Below are 19,328 nucleotides of genomic sequence, written 5' to 3'. Positions count from 1 at the left end.
AATGCAGGATTACAGGTAGGACTAGGATGTCCATGTCACAGGTTACTGCTAGGAAAGCTAGAAGGATCCAACTTCTGCCTTGGTATGTTTATGTCTACATTAAAACAAAACACAGCATACCAGTGAAATGAAGGGGGAAGTGAAGAGGTAGTAATATTTTGTAGATTTTTATTTTTCTCTCATGCCAGAACCACAGGAGAATCAGGATAAAAAAAAATGAAAATGCCACAGTGGTGTTGTGGATGGAATAACGAGGCCATTTTACCTGCCCAGCTGCAGTTTGGTTACTGAGTTGAGAAACACTCGTTCTCCTTCCTCAGCTTCCCATTCTTGCACTTTGCACTGAATTAAGATTCTAGTGATGGGAAGAGCAGCGATTTCTGCATGTTAGTAAGAGAGTACCTTCCTGTACATTCCAGCTGGCCTTTAATCCATTTCCTCTGATTTAATGAGTTAGCTCGTGTGGGAGGGCAGAAAGCAGCCGCTACTATGGAGACGCCAGACCCTCACAACTCGCTGCACCTCCTTGTTGCCATTGACTCCGTGCGCTGGTTTCTTTTCCTTGGATAAAATGTAGGGACCAATATCAAAAAAGGCCTTTCTAAACGTCTCATTTCGGTGGATTGCCGCCGGGATACCTCAGTGGCAGGGCAAGGAGGGAGGCCGTGACCCAGTGTGGGGAGCGGAGGACTTGAAGGTTGGACTCGCTGATCTCAGAGGGCGTACGCCAACTTAATTGATCCCGGGGTTCTGCACAAACCCGGGAAACGGGGCACTCGCAGCGCCCGCGTCCCCGTGAGGCGGCACCGCCCGCCCCTCCCCAGGGCCCGCCCGCCCGCCCGCCCCTCCCCAGGGCCCGCCCGCCCGCCCCTCCCCAGGGCCCGCCCGCCCGCCCCTCCCCAGGGCCCGCCCCTCCCCAGGGCCCGCCCCTCCCCAGGGCCCGCCCCTCCCCAGGGCCCGCCCCTCCCCAGGGCCCGCCCCTCCCCAGGGCCCGCCCCTCCCCAGGGCCCGCCCCTCCCCAGGGCCCGCCCCTCCCCAGGGCCCGCCCCTCCCCAGGGCCCGCCCCTCCCCAGGGCCCGCCCCTCCCCAGGGCCCGCCCCTCCCCAGGGCCCGCCCCTCCCCAGGGCCCGCCCCTCCCCAGGGCCCGCCCCTCCCCAGGGCCCGCCCCTCCCCAGGGCCCGCCCCTCCCCAGGGCCCGCCCCTCCCCAGGGCCCGCCCCTCCCCAGGGCCCGCCCCTCCCCAGGGCCCGCCCCTCCCCAGGGCCCGCCCGCCCGCCCGCCCCTCCCCAGGGCCCGCCCGCCCGCCCCTCCCCAGGGCCCGCCCCTCCCCAGGGCCCGCCCCTCCCCAGGGCCCGCCCCTCCCCAGGGCCCGCCCCTCCCCAGGGCCCGCCCCTCCCCAGGGCCCGCCCCTCCCCAGGGCCCGCCCCTCCCCAGGGCCCGCCCCTCCCCAGGGCCCGCCCGCCCGCCCCTCCCCAGGGCCCGCCCCTCCCCAGGGCCCGCCCGCCCCTCGGAGCCGCGCCACTGCCCCGGCGCGTTGGGATGACGTCACGAAACAGTCTCCGCCCCCTCCCCGGTCCTGGCCATCGCGGGCGGCCGCTGCTCTCGTGACGTCACTGGGGCGCGCCGGGCCGCTCACACGTGTGGCGGTGCCGCCATGAGCTGCCCCGTGCCCTGCGCCGCCTGGGTGCGGCGCGGCGTGGCCAAGGAGACGCCCGACAAGGTGGGGCCGGGGACGGGGCCGGGGCCGGGGCCGGGGCTGGGGCTGGGGCTGGGGCTGGGGTCGGGGTCGGGGTCGCGCTGAGGGACCTTCGCCCGCCCCCGCCGCCTCCCTCACCCCTCTGTGTCCGCCCCACAGGTACAGCTCAGCGAGGAGGAGCTGAAGGGTCTCATCGAGGAGGCGCAGGACAGGCTGGGGTGAGCCGGGGCAGCAGGAGGGACTCGCCGCCACTCCCGGGCTCTGCTCGGCCGCTCAGAGAGCCGGGGAGTGGAGGGGGCGGCCCGGGGGGCTGCAGGGCCGGCCCGGGGAGCAGCAGCGAGCAGCGGGGACCGGCAGCAGCCAGCGCGGATTCCTCCCGGAGGCACCGTGCCAAGGCAGCCTGGCGTCCCGGAGGGCCAGAGGAGGAACATCGGCTGGAGTAGATCCTGCTGCCGTCGTGGACGTGACAAGGCGGCTGCGTTCCGGTGTGCTTCCTCAGCTGCCACTGCGGGCTGTCACTGGCAGTGACCTGGTGCTCGCTGGAGCTCCTGTTCCCGCCTACAGTGAGAATTAAGGCCCCGGGTTTGTAACAGCGGCTGCTTTGGATGTGTGGCAAAGCGAGATGGGAGTCCCAAAGTGACCAGGAAAAAGGATGCCGAGGGTGGGACAGGACAGTCTAGGTGTGGAGGGCACAGTGGAGATCAGAGTGACGGGGTGTTCATGCTTTGGTAGAAAAGGCAATCCATCACTCAGGGGTGTGCCTGGTGCACAGTGAAACTGGAGACATCACAACTCTTCCCTCAGCACTGAGAGCCCTTAGTTATGTAGTTGTGTTATGTTTTGTTGCTCTGCTGTTAAGAAAAACGTATTTACAAAACTAATACAAGAAGTGACGTATTTAGGAAACACAATAGAAGACAAGAAAGAAATGTCTCTGTTTTGTCTAGAAAGAGTGGGGGATTGAGGTCTTATTCCATTTTCTGGCCTGTTAGATCTGTTCATAGAGTCAGGCTTCTGAGTGTTCCAGCTGTGTAGGGTGTGTGGTTGTGCCACAGTGTGTGTGGTTGAACAGATGCAACAGGTAGCAGAAAAAGTTTTTATAGTTGGATGAATATTATCCACCCTGTTTCTGTTGGATGTATCAGTGACACTACTGCTGAGCAGCGTGTATTGTCCCAGGATGTATTTTATTCTCTTTTTTCTGGTTTTGGTTATTTATTGGTTCCAAAATAATCTTAAACATTTGGAAAATTCTCACATCATGTTAATTTCTTAAATGATTAACATTTCTATTTTCTGTGGAGTTACTTGGTTCCCCTTTCTATGTGTAAACTTTTGTTTTTCTAAGTGATTTCCTTTCTCTTGCAATTTCAAAAGCATGGAAAGATTTGAGGTGCTGTTTTTTTATGCATTCTATAAAACTTCAGGATGGAAATATGAAGACCATCTGAAACAGCTGATCTATTTATAATTTGTTGTATTTTGCAGAATTTGTTGCAGCACCTCACTTTTATCCCTGTGCAAAGATTACAAATCAAATTTGGATTTAGTTATTTTATTTAATTATCTTGTTACTTGTCTCTAGTTATGTTGTTAATGTGAAGTGTTTATTTTACTGAACAAATTAGGAAAATTAGGTTTCTGATACTTAATTTGGAAACTGTACCTGAGAACCACCTTGGCTCATTGTTGCATGGGAATTTTGCATGCAGAAGGACAGAAATACAGTGTGTTGAGCAGGGATGAGTTTCTTTGGAGCACACTCCATTGTGACACCTTGGCTGTCTGTTATCTTCTCAGCCAGCGTTTACGGTGCATTTCCTTCTTCTGAATTCCTTGCATGCAGAATTGATGCCACAAAATTCTGAATTTTCCAGATGTTTCATGGTTTACCCCATGAGAAGAATCCACAGTGTGACCTTACCTAATGAATTCTATGTTATTTTTCCTTTGCTAAAGTATGGGATGTATGAGAAAATGAGATCTTTAAAATCTTGAAGAAATGTGGGAATTCTCACACATGACCATGCCTCTGAGTGGGGAAAAGAAAGGAAGGAATGACATGGAGACATGTGAATGCACAGAAGAGAGGTTGAGAGATTGTATCCTCAACAAACATGTAAGAGAAAGGGGCTTGGACACACACTTTACCTTGTTGAGGAAAATTTATGCCACATTTTGTCATGAGAACTTTCAAGGAAAAGCTTTCTCTGAAAGCCTGAGAATTATAGATGCCTTGTACTTTAAAAAAGGCTCTAGAAGGAGTGAATGGATTTCAAAATTATTGGCATAAAGACTTAAAAGCCATATGAGCGGCTGGGACTGTGTGCTGAAATCTCTCCAGCAGCCCCCTGGAAGTGTTCTGTGTGTCTGCCACAGTTTCTCAGGGCTGTGTATCTTTCCACAGGGATGGTGCTGGTGGCAGTGATGAAGGCCAGACAGCAGGTGACACGAATGCACCCGTGCCTCGCAGCAGCACTAAGTCTTCCCAAAACAATGAAGAGCTGTCTGATCATGAACTGGACGAATATGATTTGGACAATTACGATGCAGAGGAATACACGGGTAAGAAGAATTTGTGTGTCAGATGTGCACTTTTCTTCCACTTCTTGTTGCACTTAAGACTTTATTGTCCTAAGGCTACACAGTGTTAAGTTTCAGATGCTGGAAATTCACAGTTTTAATGATTTGCTTGTCCCATCTTGGGAAGTCATTTAGTGAGGGAAACAGTTTGGTGTCCCCCTCGCTGACACTAAGACCAAGAGCATGTTGGAAAGGTCACTCTGGCTGCTGTAGTGCTGGAGCAGAGCACCAGAAGTCCCTGAAAGCACTGAACAGTTTATCTTACCCAGGTACTTAAGTTTGGAACTTGGAAGTTCATGTAGCCCACTCCTGATACTTTGCTGTATAGGTAATACAGGTATTGATACAGGAGTTTCTAACTTTGCCTGTTACAGACACGTATAAAAAGTGTTCTGAAATTCCCATCTAGGTGATTTAAAACTTGGAGACTCTTTGGCTACTCTGGCAGTATATGGGAGCAATGAAAACGATCCTTACATCACTCTAAAATCCACTGTGAGTACTTAAAGAATGTTAAATATCTTAAACAGCATAAGCTTTAAAATCAGTTAAATTTTCCACTCTGCTTTGGGCCATGTAAGTGTTTGCACTCCCTTTTCACAGGTGTGCTGGAGTTTTGATTAGATGATGCTCTTTTCTATTAAGGTTGCTTTGTTAAGGTTTCTTTCTGTGCCTTTTGCATTTAAGTTAAGTAGGAGGTTAAGGTGAACAGGCTCCTTACTTAAACCATGCACTTCTGTACATGGAGTGGTTTTCCACCTGCCTAGTAGGACACAGAAAACACTTGAAGAAATAACAAGTCTCAGGCCGCTAGTGGCCAAAATTAGAAAATTTCACAGATTGCAAGACTCTTGCACCTTCCATCAGTAAGAAATCAGGCTGAGGTGGACTCTGGACTCAGGCAATGTGTCTAATATATCAACATTCTGTGAATATATATATCTAAATAGCACTGTGTCATTGGCTGCTTCTGCCTGTATTAGTTTCCACTGTTAGATGGGAAACATCTTTGCAGAAGCTGGGTTTGTAGACATACAGAAGATTAACAACTTTTTCTCAAGCTTTTTTTCCTATGCTCAAGTTCTTTGCCCAAATTCTGAAAGTTCTTCAATGTGCATTTTCTGTTGTCATTTAGTATTTACTACTGGAACTGTTGAAGACTATGTATGTATTGTGTAACCTTAAGTGAATTCAAAGAATTGCAGAACTTGATAGAATTCAAATACTGAAGTATGCTTGAAGTGAATTAAAAAAAAAAAAACAAAAAAAACCCCACAAATAAAAACTTAAAAGTGTGCAATGAGAAGTCCACAAAGTCTTGAAGTCTTGTATGTGTTGAAGATGGGAAGGATGCTACTCTGTGTAAGATTATTGACTTCTGTACAGTTCTTAATTTTTTGCAACAAAAATTCCCAAGTTCCTTCCATTCCTCAGTAACAATGAAAATCAGATGAGAGGTTACATCTGTTCTGGTACAGCTGAATGCCTGGTAGCGCTGTAGGCAGTACTTCTTGGGAAATGTTTTCCAGGAAGCAGACAGTGGAAGTATTTCCTGGATGTGAGGAGCAGCTGCAGTATTGTTACTGGGTAAAATGCTGTTCTGTTATATAAGTGGTCAAGGCACAGGAGCACAAGGGAAATTACCTTTCTTTGTGGACGCCTGGTGATGATTTTCTTTTCAGCAATCAGCTGCATCAGGATAGCCTTGAAATATGGTTTTATATTTGATAATTAAACACCTACAAACCCACCTTCAATCTGATTTAGTGACTATTCACTCTCCCCATAATCGAGTCTAGTTTCTCTGTTCAGCACCATAACATGGTTTTAGGTGGGTGGGCATTAGGGTGTTGGATTTTGAGTATTTTCAGCTGTGGTTCAGTATTACTGATTCCACCTTTTGAACACGTGCCGTTTCATGATTTATGTGCTTTGCTCAACACCCTTTGTCTTCTCCTTTTTGCTGTTTAGGAGCAATATGAACAGGAGGACTTTTTGATTAAACCCAGTGACAATCTTGTCCTTTGTGGCAGAGTTGATAAAGACTGCTGTAGTTTGGAGGTCCATGGTGAGTAAAATAGGGTTTGTTCTTTACAGTGAATATAGGGAATGTCTTGCCTAGCATGTGCCATGTGGCTGTGTTGAAGAGGCAGTGGGTTGGTTTTGAGAAGGATTTTTCTCCCCATCTGCCTTGTGTTTTGTCCTCTTCTGTGTCATGGTGCTTTAGCTACTTTTCAGGACTAGAGAATTTCCTGGGTAGTTACTGTTATTTAAAGGATAGCTTGCTTATTTCAGGCTGTATAGCAATTCCTTTCCTTATTTCATTTCTTAAAACTTGTAGGAAATACTATGGCATTTTTATTCTCTGAACATATGCTCTTCATTCCAGTCCTACATTCCATATCCTGCAAGCATCCTCTAGTGGTTTGTTGTTTCATTTATATTTTTTTCTTTAGCTTTCTCCTTGCTTCTTTAAGTGGGCTTTCCACTGCTACGATTAGAAGAACTGGCACTTTTATCATCATGGTCTAGAAGAGATAATTCTTAATAGGGCCTGAATACTGCTTGTTCTAGAAATAGGTTTACTTTTGCTGTGTAAAAATTGTTCTGTTGCAGCCTATAAATACTACTGAACGTGCTGAAATTATCATCTTTACTTACTGTGATTCTTTTTGGCAACGCTTCTGGCCACTTGTGCTGTGGTCTGTGTTTCTGTAGGCAAAGTATTTCATTTTAAGCAACAACATGACCAAAATGTGTGAAAGCATCTCTTCAGATACCAGCATGTGGAATTTTCTGTGTCTGGAGGTGTTTACAAATTTTATTAACTGTAAGTTTATACCCAATATAAACTTACAGAACAATAGCAAAGGCTTCTGCAGTTTCTAAAATTGGGTAACCTTGTCTTAGTTGACTACTAAGATAACTTAGTTAACTGGTGACTGCAGTTACTATCTGAACATCTGTCACATGCACTTAAAAGTGGCACTGTGATTTTGTGTGTGTGATAAAATGTTATTAAAATAATTAATGGGTTTTCTCTGCTGTCCAGTTGGTAAGTTATTTTATTATAAGAAGAAAAATAGCCAGCTACAGAGAATTTGTGTTTAGTATATGGCTGCTTTACCAAAACTTTTCCTGTATCTCAGTTACCATCTACTAAAGGTAGAAGTCCTTCTGACTTCTTCACCTTCCTCTGATTTGTCTTTTTACCTTCATTTACCTTTCAACTTCATCTGGAATATTTTTTTTAATTGCTAATCCTGTAAACTGAATGTATCCTGATGTAGAAAGTGCTGGATGTGGAGCATGTATTATGAAGAGATCTTACAAACAAAGTAGAAGTATTGAACCTTGACTGAACTCATCACAACTTTATCTAAAGTACACAGGAGAATTTTTATTTTGTGTAATTCTGTGAGGTACAACATTTGTAGAGGGTCTGGCCTTTGCAGTAAATCTCTGAAGACTCTGTGAATTTTCCTTCTGAATCTCCTTGAGAATTTAGTTTTTTTCCACAACTACCTTTTGTGGAAGTGACCTGCTCATAGCTGTTTGCTTTCCCTCTTCACTGATGTCTTGCATAACTTTAATTCTTTTTCAGTTTATAATCATGAAGAGGACTCATTTTATGTCCATCATGACATTATCTTGCCTGCTTACCCTCTGAGCCTGGAGTGGTTGAATTTTGATCCTAGTCCAGATGAATCAACAGGTAAATTACAAAGGATGCTGTCAGTGTCCAGTTAAAGAATTTTTGCTTGAAAAGCATGTAAGTGTAATGTTGTCACTAAATAATTTTGTCCTGCAGTACAAAGAAATAAAATCAATGTTAATATCAAGATAATATTGACTTGGGATAACCAAGATGTGAATATCAGGTATTTTTGCTTGGTGATCCAGTCATCTCAGTGATGCTGCTGTAACAAATGCTTTTACTAAAATAGTGATTTTATTGCAAGCAATTAAGTTATTGTCAGCAGACCAGAGCAATCTCTGAAATCTGCTTTAATTTCTGTTTGCAAACAAAAGGTTGCTTTTGTTCAATTAATTAAATGTAAAGCACAGCAAAATTTATATATATTTTATATATTTATGTAATAGTAACATTTCTCCTGTGTTTCTCAGATTTTTTTCTTCCATAGTACAGGGGATGTGGTTTAATTTTGGTTTGTTTTTTCTTTCAAAAACAAGCAAAACATGCAACTCTATACAGGTTGTTTGAACAGTTACTTGTACTGAAGGGGAAGGAGGGCAAGTAATATTTTTTCTGGCAACATCTCTTTTTAAATTGCTCCTTCCCAGTTATAAACATAAATATATTCAAATAGAAGATTGTGGCACATAAGTTTTACTTAACCAAAGAAATAAGGAGCAGCTGGATTGCCAAATACGCTGTTTCATAACTCAATAAATGTGGTTGCATTTGGGTTTTTGTTGTAGGAAATTATGTTGCAGTGGGTAACATGACCCCAGTCATTGACATTTGGGACCTTGATGTAGTAGAATCCTTGGAACCAGTCTTTTCTCTTGGAGGCAAGAGAGAGAAAAAGAAGAAAAAGAAAGGAAAGAAAGTAAGTGTTGCAAAATGGTTTAGCTGGTTGGATGGAGGAAATTTGTAGCAGGGATAATGCCTTCTTTCCCCCCCCCCCCCCCCAGAATATTTGAAATGCTAATTGTTCTCTAAATAACTAAAGCCTGGAATTAAGAGCAGAACAGGAGTGGGGTGGTGTCCCAGTAAACTTTGAATCTTAACTATTTAAAATTAGAAATTGCAGGAACTGGCAGTTGCAAGGACCCAAAGCTCAGTTAATTGGGAGGAGAGAGAGGGAGCTGCCAGGAGAGTTTAGAAAGAAGCTGAAGAAGTTGCACATTAGCTGGAAATAATGAGGTTTTTTTTACTAGCCTGAAGGGAATAACCAGTTCTGTAAAGCCAGCAGCTGGAGCAATCTGCGATCTGGGATAGGAGGGGCAGGTGGTGTAGAGATAGTTCTCTCAAAAGCTGTGTTGCAGCAAGTGAGAGTAATTTAATATGAAGTTGTTTGTGAAGGCTTTAGGGAATTCATACTAATGTGAAGTAATGCTTGATTTGCACTGAAGCTGTAATTTTCAAAAGTCTGTTTATGTCATGTGTGCGTACACAGAGTTTATCTTCAGAAGGGACTGAAGGACATACTGATGCTGTGCTTGATCTTTCATGGAATAAACAAAGCAGGTAAGAGAAGACTTGAATAACAATGGATGTTAGAAAATTGCAGTCTTCATTAGGCGTACAGTTTTCACACAAAATCCAAAAACTTGAAAGCACTGCTGAAATTGATGCATTCTTAAAAATACACTTCTTTTTTTTTTAACTAGAGCTCTTGATTTTTAATTTTTTTTAATACTTGTATGTTGCTGCAGGTCATATTTGATTTGCAGGTTATCCAGATGAGGGCAGGGCAAAGGTGGGTGTGAGCCATTTGATAAACTGTCTACATTTCACTTGTTCAAAATGGAAAAGCAGAAGGGCTGCCCTGAGCTATGCTAGTCTGCCAGTGGCCTAAACCACCATTTCAACAGAGACAAGTAGATTTATAGAAGAAAGTCCTTGCTATTCTGTTTTGGTTTTTTTTTTTCCTTCTGGCTTTTGCCCCAAAACTGTGAACAGGAAAGAGAGTGTAAAAGCCCTAATAGCTCAGTTATAGAAATGCCTCTGGCCTCTAGGCAGAGAATATTCCCTGTTGCCTGAATGAACTAGAAATGAAGTGCTGCTATTGAAGCAACACAAAGCTGGTCCATCTTGGGGCAGAGGTCAAGGACAGTGTGCTGACTGAAGTAAAGATGCTGCTGGATTTTTATCACTTAGGTTGTTGTTAACAGTTCATTTGTCAGAGGATCCTCAGCAGGGGTCTTGAAACTGCTTCAGTCAGACACAGGCTGATTTTTTTTTTTTCTGCTGTCATAAATGCCTCTGCCTTTGAACATGCACACAGACAACTCAGAATATTCTGATGAGCAGGTGTGAGCCTTCACTTGTAGTGTGTTCTTATCTAGATCCTGATGAATAAAACACCCACACAGACCTCAGTAAATGTATATAAATTGCACTCTTAATTCACAGTGTTCTTAAATTAGACACATATGCACAGAATGTGACAGTGATCAGTCCATCATTCTTAGAAAAGAGGAGCTTTTGTGTACCTAGGAATGGTCTGGTGATAATGTAGACAAGGATGAAAAAAAATTATTACTTCAGTAGTTAAGTCTGAAATGCATAATTCTGTAATGTACTGAGTTACAAATTCATTGATACTGGTAGGTCTTTCAGGAAATAAAACCAGCCCTGAAGTGGGCAGCTTATGGACAAAACAAGGAACTCCTTGGAGCAGCTTGTATATAAAATGTTTTATTGTTGTTTCTTTCTTTTAAGCAAGGCATGTTGTGACAACTCTCTACAAATAACTTTCTGCCTGTAGGTCATAGTGGTGTTACTGTAAAATGTTCTTACAGCCTTCACTATGCATTTTCTTAACTTTCCCTTGTAACATTGCTTGGGAAAACAACATTTCCAGGAGAATGTTAACTCTTTCAGACAGAAACACTTGGTTAATATAAAAAGGGGAGGGGGTGAAGTTTCAATCAGAAACAACACGTTGAGGTAATAAATTTGATTTTAAGAGCAGTGAAGCAGTTATAGGAAATGTAGTGTGTGTTTGACAGGCATCTGGGGATGTTTTGGTTTTTTTTCTGATCAAACTTTTAAGCTGTGTTTATTGCTCTTAATACAATTGCTCAAATTTAAGTTGAAATGTGGGGTCTGTAAACTAACTGAAATTTTAGTGGTTACTTTCAGCAGTCTACAAAGGGTATAGTGTTGTGTCTTCAGTAGGAATATAAACAGATATTAGAGAGCAAAATATTTCACAAACAGGTTTGTCAGGTTCTTGGCTGCATGCATATGCAAACAGAACAAAGTAGCACAGATAATGTTTAAAAATACTATTCAATGTCAAAGGAAAGAATGTGCTTCGAAGCCTTTATTACTTTGTTTTGTTTGAGAAGTCTTCGACTAAATGGTATTGTAAGTAATGTCAGGGGAAATAGAAGCAGAACTGTCATTGTTATAAGTGTTCTACTAATGTAATATATAGCCTATTTATAATCTTTACTTAAAACTTACAGTTGCCTTCAGGGAGTTATCCCTCACGCTTGAGAGGAATCATCTATAGACCACAGTGTACTTGTTCTCAGAATTGGGCTCTGTGTGTATTTTGGATTTTTTACCATTATTTGTTTGTAGAAAGAGTTTTAAAATTATTTTTGATCCATTATCAGGAACGTTTTAGCAAGTGCCTCTGCTGACAACACAGTGATTTTGTGGGACATGGCTGTGGGTAAGCCAGCAGCCAGCCTGACACTACATACAGACAAGGTATGGATTAATTGCTGTGTTTCTTCCACTGTGGAATACAAAGAAAAATGTAACTGCAGTTTTTCATTTGCTGCTTGGTAGTGAACCCTCAGAACAACAATCCTCTTAATTTTCTAACATCTGTGCAGAATTGTTTTAATTTATGAATTAGTTGTTTTTGCAAACAGTACTGTATTTGCTTTTTAAAATGTTATTTAACTTATCTTTTAGAAAGTTAAAAAAGCTTTGTAATCGTTTTTAAAATACCTTTTGTGTATTGGCCCTAATGGTGGGGAATATAATAGTGCTGGTATAAGCTACAAAAATAGATGACTGAACATAGGTCAAACTGTAACTCTCTTAAGGGAATGAGTGTCAGTTACAGTTTGTTCTAGGTGAAGAGGTTTAAAATAAATGATACTAAAATACCATAGTGATGAGTACTTCAGAAATGAATTAATCTCATAGTAATGAAAATGTAAAAGCTAGTTATTAATAGCTGTAACCTTATTTTGCTGCTAACAAAGTCACTGCCCTTGACAAACTCCTGATTTTCATTTTTTGTTAATGTCTGCTTTTTTCCCCAAACTGGAAGCAGATATTCTTTTACCTCCAGCTTTTTTTTTTAATTACTATCTAGGGCAGGAAGGGGGCATGGGATTCTGTTCAGTCAGATCATATGGAAAATACCTTGTTTTTACCAGGTGGGGGTGTTTGAAGTAATGCACAATTCTTGCACTGATTTTGAGCAATCTGAATATCAACAATTTTAATAGGAGGGTTTTTTGGGGAGGACTGTGTGCTGGCTTGGGGTTGGGATGGTTGTGCTTTGATCCAAGAAAGTTTCTGTATATGTGTGTTACATAAAATCTTCCATTATCTAGGTCCAGACATTGCAGTTTCATCCCTTTGAAACTCAGACCCTTGTTTCTGGATCATTTGATAAGTATGTCAGGGTCATGTTTTCACATGTTCCACCTGGGGAGGGTATTCCTTTTCAATTAAGCCTTGTGTTTTCTTTCATTTTTCATATAACTCTGCTATTATTTTTTTCCAGTGAGGAAACCAGGTTCGCTTATGGCCAAGATGTAGTTTTCCTTACCACTTTTTCAGAGGTAGCCAATGCTTTAACCATCTGGACCGACATTTTCTGTGCCAGGTGTCTGCCTGCTCCAAACCAAATTTATTTCGTAATTTGGCCTTATGGCATTCTCATAATTGGGAACATGTCGCTGTTTATTCCTGTGAAAATTTGCCCAGGTTTTGCCAGCCAGTAAGGCCAAGGTGGAGGCACAAGGGACTTGAAAATCCCAGTTCTCTCCCTCCAGCCTCTATAGGCACAGCCAAAGTGTAATGGGCTGTCTCCTGTGATTGCAGCCTGGAGATGCTGGGAAATGGTTTGTGTCTGCACACTTGGACTATTCTGTAGCTGCCAGTTCTTGTAAGTCCTGCCAGCCAAAATACTCTCTCTCTGTTCTCCCATCTCAGTGGGGTAACTTCTAAATTTTGTTCTATCACCATGATTTTCTTACACTGGTATTTTTTATTCTGCTTTTAAGACTTTGTCCTTATGTTGAAATTATTTATAGACTTGCCAATCTTCAGTCAAGCCTTTGAGTTTCCTGGCTTCTATTATGTTCTTGCTGCATCTGCTGGAGTATTGGAGTAGGACCTTTTGCTGTTGTTAGGAAGCTGCTTCTGTCTTTTCTCTCCGTCTCGACTTCCTTTGATAAAAGGAAGCATTAAGTCCAAGCAGTGACCAGCTGCTGATCCCTTTTTAGCTGCCCCTTTGGTACCATGGACACCTCTAAACCACGGTGTTAACCATAAACTAACGGACTCCCACTGTGGATTTTTCCTGCAAAGCCTTGCCAGGACCACAGGCAATTCAGTGAGCATTGGGAGAACCTTCATGGCCTGAAAATCAGACCTAAAGAAACTGTTATGTAAAATGCCTGGTAAAAGACCTGGGAAACCTACATCACACTTCTTTAATTATACGATAGAGAGGGAGTGGGTTACACTGAGGATGTTGATAGTGGTGAGGTGATGCTGGACTGACTCCCTTGCATTTGCACTCAGGAGCTTTTTGAGTTGGAACGGATACTGCAGCCACTCATCTGAGTACGTGCCTGTAAAGACTCACAGAGGACCCACTGACTGCCATCTACTCTTTCTCCTTTGTTAAGATTGTTGGTTTTTTAGAAAATATTTTTTATTAAGCATATTTGAAAACGTATGCATATGTATGACAAAATGATTTCCTAATTAGTGCGTCATTACTTGACTTTACTGAAGTCTCTTTGTAATTAAGTGGTATATTTACATAATTATGGGCTGCTATGTGATGAGTATCTTATGTATTGAGTAAATTCAAGCTCTGCTTAGTTTCAATAGAGAGGCGCTGTTGGTAACCAAGATGAAACTTTGTAGCACATGGAAAAATCTCGTGCTTATCTGCAAGATTTTAATCTGTTACAGAATTAGAAGACTAAGTAGTGAAGTTGTTTCCATTTAATTTTTTAATTATAGTTTACATGGAGCTTCTGTAGATGTCAGTGAGAAAGCAAACTATGTCATGAAGTGTTCTACCCTGATCTTTTTTTTTTTTTTTTTAATTTTATTTCCTGTCCCTTTGTCCCCTAGATCAGCAGTGCTGTACGACTGCAGAAACCCCCAGGACAGCCATCGAGTGTGGCGGTTTAGTGGTCAGGTTGAGAGAGTAATTTGGAATCATTTCTCACCTTGCCATTTCTTGGTGAGTACATGTTTTTCTGTTCTGGTTGGTTGTTGCCATGTCATTTAACCTGTGTTAACCTATTTAGTGTTCATAATGCTTCTGAATCATAATGGAGCCAATGGACATTTGGATGGTTTGTGGTGCTTATTATAAAAATGCAGTCTGGGGGAAGATGTTTTTAGGTAGTTTTTTCAATAAGTGTCTCTACACCAGCTACTTATTTGGTATCTTCACTGTGACAGTAGAAAAGCTATTGCTGCTTGTGCTTTTTCACTCCAGAGGTGACAGCCTTGGTCATGTCGTTGCAGTGTTCAGTGGCGGGGATATATTTTCCTTTGCACAGTTTCTGTTGTTTCATGCAATGAAGCAACTGCAGCTGAGAAATAGCCACTTAGAACTGGGATCCTGCGTATTAATTCAGTGTTTCAAGTCAGCGCTAGAGGGCACTGTCCTCCTGGCTGGTATGGAGTGATCCACTCCTTTAGGTTGGAAAAGTCCTCTGAGATCGAGTTTAAATGTTAACCCAGCACTGCCAAGTCCACCACTAAACCATGTCCATAAGTGCCTCATCGACATGGCTTTTAAATACCTCCGGGGGTGGGGATTCCACCACTTCCCTGAGCAGCCTGTGCCAGTGCTTGACAAGCCTTTCACTAAACACATTTTTGCTGATGTTCGATCTAAACCACCCCTGGTGCAACTTGAGGTCATTTTCTGTTGTTCTATTGCTTATTCCCTGTGAGAAGAGACCAACAGCCACCTAGAGTATAAAGGAAAAATATCTTGGTGTTTTTGAGTTTTTTGTAATAAAACTTTGCAAGAATTTAAAAACAAATCTTCCCTATTATCTCAATGGCTGTCTAGTTCTCTGTTGCTTTGTGTATACAGCCAACAGAAGTGGCTGCTCAGCTCTGTTGGATTTATGATGTGGATCTCTCCTGGTGTAATCACACCTAGTTTTGCACAGGACTCCTATGCAGCCACTGATGGCTCCAAAAGCTTTGAACTGACAGTTGAGAGACTGAAGGCTCTGCATTTCATTGCCTGGCCTGAGGGCCAAATTTAGTGGGGCAACTCTCTTCAAAATACACTTTCAGAAATTTGCATGGGATTAAGACTTCCATGTCATCAGTGCAGCATAATTGAGGTTCATAGAATAGCTGGGATACCAGCTGGGTAGAGCCTGACTTTGGGGGTGCAGGCCTGGGAACAGTGTAACGTGTCCTAGGGGAGAAGTGTCTGCCTCAGATCAGAGGGTTTTACAAGAGGGTGGGTGTTATTTCACTGGAAGTTTTTTTTCCAGGTGAGTGACTGTGGCTGTTTGTTTTTTAAATGTGGTTTCCTTAGGCAAGCACAGATGATGGCTTTGTGTACTGTCTGGATGCTCGTGCTGATAAGCCCCTGTTTACTCTGAAGGCTCACGACCAAGAGGTGTCAGGTAAATTGCCTTTGTGTTCTGTTTGTCCCAGGTGGGTGAGGCACATCTGGAAGATGCCTTTAATCCATAGCACTGAGGTGTAGTGATTCCTTGTTTAACAAGTAAGTTGTGCATGCTAATCATGGTAGCTGGCATGTGAAACAAATCTCTGTTGAGGGGATTGGGAGGCAAAATAGGCCTGCACGATTCCCTTGGCTCTCACTACAGGGACCATGGCAACATGGAACTTTCATTAATGTTCTGCTCCTTTGTTCTGGAATGAGTTTAGTGCGAGGAGAATATTGGGGTTGTTCTCATATCTTCACTTCAAAATGTATCCTAATCTCTGTGAAATGGGGATTGCCTGTTTCGCTCACACTGCTGCACTCTTCATCTTCCAGGGCTACAACTAAGCAGTCAGATCAAAGGGTGCCTTGTGACATCATCTGCTGACAAATATGTGAAAATTTGGGATATCCTGGGAGACAGACCAAGTTTAGTCCATTCCAGGGATATGAAAATGGTATAGTAATATTTATTTATTGAGTCTACTAAGTTTTGTATACAAACTTTGCTTATTCTTTTTCTGTCTCATTTGAATCTTGTTCTACCTAAGGTCTCATAGGGAAAAAAACTAGTAACATATTCTGGGTAAATCATTCTCATCACAGTGCAGTATTCCACATGGAATTGGCAGACTGCTTCAAAGCCTCAGAGACCCAAATTCCAGATACAATGTTCTGAGTAGAACTATGGGTGCTCCAGCTTGCATCTGCTACATTCAAGACAAAGATGTGATTAACTGTTTATAATTAGCAGCTCTTGACTTTCATTTTATGTCTCTATGAAAGAAGTTTCAGAAACTTTATTACATTTGTTAAAATTTGCTTGGTGAAAGTATTTTCAGATGACAAACTCATTTTAAGATTAAATTTTTTTTTTTTCTCCCACCCTCCCAGGGAGTTCTGTTCTGTGCAGCTTGCTGCCCTGACTTCCCGTTTGTCTTTGCCTTTGGAGGAGAGCGGGAAGGGCTGCGTGTTTGGGATATAAGTAAGATCTCTGCAGGTAATGTTCTCATTTCTTTGAATGTTGTAGTTCTCCTCTTGCTTGCAGGCTGTATTCATATTCAGTATTGTATTGTGACTCTGACAGAAAACCATAGGTTAAGATTTTTAAATACTCCAAGACTGCATGTGTGGTCATATTTCAGCTTCAAAAAATGTGGGTTTTTTTCTAAATTGGAAAACTGCTTGACACGATTTATGTTCTTGCAGCTGCTGTGTAATACTTTATTTCTTATAATACCTATGTTTTGTTTTTTTTTCCTGATGGTCTTGATGTGATTTGGTATCATGTTTTTTGAGTACTTATGGGAAGAAAAGTGAGGACTGCTTTTGATCACTTGTAGCTAAACAGCATGATTTTTTGGGAGAAGGCTTTTAGGAGCCTATTGGGAACCAGAGACTAAAACCAGAAATAAATTATTTAAACTTAATGATGTGGTCTTCAAACCTCATCAATTTTACAGTACTTAGGTACAGGAATTATGCAGAGGAAACCTCTAGATGCTCTAGAGGAAAAACAACAGGACTTGTAATTGAAGTATCATAGGGAGGCAATTTTCTGACCTTTAGCTTCAACTCTGTACTTGGGGTAAGGGCAAGAGCTTTGAAACCACAGCAGGTTGGGATTTCCATTCCATGGTGCTCACCAGGCTGTCCCTGCTGTACTCCTCTGAGAGAGTAACATTTAAGCAATTCCATTTGTGTTGCAGTGAATGAAGTTTTTGGAAACAGAGAGAGGCTCATCCTGGCTAGTGCCAACTCTGTGGCTTCCAGCTCCACAGACAGCAGTAACAGCAATGATTTGGAGACAGCAATGGAATCATGATGGACCAAACATCAAAAAATCGAAGTAATTAATGGGACTACAACTAATGTGTATTCTACAAATGCCCGTTTGGTGAGAGTTCATGGAAAGGGCTCTGGTGTCTTGCAATCTGCAGGCTTCTTCATCTCAGCTAAAGAAAGGCGGTGGTGTGGTTAAGCTCTAAGCTCCTGCCTCTACTACCAGCTCTGAAAGATTGAATCACTCGCTTTCACCTGAGATAATGATCCCTGAAAAAGCGGCTGCCATATTTAAAGCTGATACATAAAATGGAACAGTCGCTAGAAAAGCATTCTGTGACCACAGAAGTTTGCTGAATACTGCAAAGACTGTTTTATCTTCTACCTTCTAAGGGCATAAGGAAAAACATTTCACACAACAGTTGTATAATAAATAAACAAAAGATGAATTAAATTACAAGTGTAAATAGATAATTTATCCTTATTTTGAGGCTATGTTTACAGATATTGACAGATCTTCTGTGTAACTTTTTAAATCTTGAGTAGTTCTCAGGCAATAAGTTGGAGTCTCCAAGTAGAATCCTGGAATGTATTTCTGACAACTGGTATCACCAATATCAAACCAGAAATAACCCAGCACTATCTCACCAAGATTGAGGGTTTCTTTTTCCAGGTTCCACAGAACCTGAAGTTTAGTGATGTTGCACATAGTATTGGGTTTTTCTTCATACTCCAGATGTATTTCAAGAGAATTTGAACTGAAATCAAGAGCTGCTACTCAAGGAGGATGAGAAGCTATCAGGACACAAAGTGAGGGTTGGGATCCCAGCTGGTTGCTGTTACTGGTGAAAAGCTCTCTGTATTATGTTAACTCTGCTCAGGCATTTCTGCCTGACACCTGAAGGCAGAGAGGAAATTTTTAAGTATCAGTTTAACCACCAGCTTAAGCCCCTTGTTTGCAGAATCAGGAACCTAATCAAGGGATGTGACTCAAAGAATTTCCTTGCATTTATAATGTAACACGCACTTGCTTTACCTCAGGAACTTAACTGATGCTCTTACCCTCCATCGAGCACTTGCCCTCTGCACATACTGAAGGTGCCTGTAGAGTGTTCCTGCTGCAAAAATACCCTTGGTCTTAAATCCACTGATGCCAAAGCAGCTGTAGGATCATACTCATAGCTGCCAAGCTCTTCCCATTGCTTTCCACCCTAACTCACTGTAGTTCATTCTGGTGAGATCAAGCAGGTAAATTCTGCCCCTACAAACTGCAGATGGGGAAAAGGCAGGTCTGTAATTTTCCTTACTATCCCATGAGGGTAACTGGCTGCTTTAAAGCTACTTCAGCTGTTTGTAGTCTGGTGAAGGTGTTCAGCATGGCTCTGCAGGAACCAAGAATACTCTGGATGTGTTGGGATTCTTGCTTCCATCCTGTCTCTGCCAAGCAGTAGAGAATGATGTGTGGACAACAAATGAACAATTGCTTTTGTGAAGCTTAAGAAGGTGTATGTACCAGAACCACTGCTGTTCAACTGGTCTCCACTGAAAACCTCCAAGTTTTTCAAAACTTTAATTTTAAATAAATGCTTTGTGACAAGATCTTTGAGGGTAGGTGATTTCTCTTACCTCTACTCCTAGTAATATAATTGGCAC

The 19,328-nt window shown here is 42.6% G+C and overlaps 1 protein-coding gene across 1 annotated transcript; it reads left to right on the top strand.

Annotated features, from left to right (window-relative positions):
- Nucleotides 1–1,626: 1,626 nt before the first annotated feature.
- PWP1 (PWP1 homolog, endonuclein) lies at nt 1,627–19,274 on the top strand. The gene is made up of 15 exons (XM_053977810.1): nt 1,627–1,719; nt 1,855–1,913; nt 4,103–4,260; nt 4,688–4,773; nt 6,250–6,346; nt 7,883–7,993; nt 8,722–8,852; nt 9,423–9,493; nt 11,596–11,692; nt 12,556–12,617; nt 14,318–14,429; nt 15,759–15,849; nt 16,230–16,351; nt 16,788–16,893; nt 17,603–19,274. Exons 1-15 carry the CDS (start codon nt 1,654–1,656, stop codon nt 17,716–17,718), a joined length of 1,485 nt encoding a protein of 494 aa, XP_053833785.1. The 5' UTR covers nt 1,627–1,653; the 3' UTR covers nt 17,719–19,274.
- Nucleotides 19,275–19,328: the final 54 nt, after the last annotated feature.

The sequence above is a fragment of the Vidua macroura genome, chromosome 5 (assembly GCF_024509145.1).
Source record: "Vidua macroura isolate BioBank_ID:100142 chromosome 5, ASM2450914v1, whole genome shotgun sequence".
NCBI lineage: Eukaryota > Metazoa > Chordata > Aves > Passeriformes > Viduidae > Vidua > Vidua macroura.
This window is presented reverse-complemented; position numbering and strand designations above follow the sequence as displayed.

Excerpts from the sequence above, each read along its gene's own strand:
- PWP1 (XM_053977810.1), top strand. The coding sequence starts at position 1,654 with ATGAGCTGCCCCGTGCCCTGCGCCGCCTGGGTGCGGCGCGGCGTGGCC. Across the intron at positions 8,853-9,422 it reads AGAAAAAGAAAGGAAAGAAA|AGTTTATCTTCAGAAGGGAC; the intron begins GTAAGTGTTGCA and ends GTGCGTACACAG. Across the intron at positions 9,494-11,595 it reads TCATGGAATAAACAAAGCAG|GAACGTTTTAGCAAGTGCCT; the intron begins GTAAGAGAAGAC and ends ATCCATTATCAG.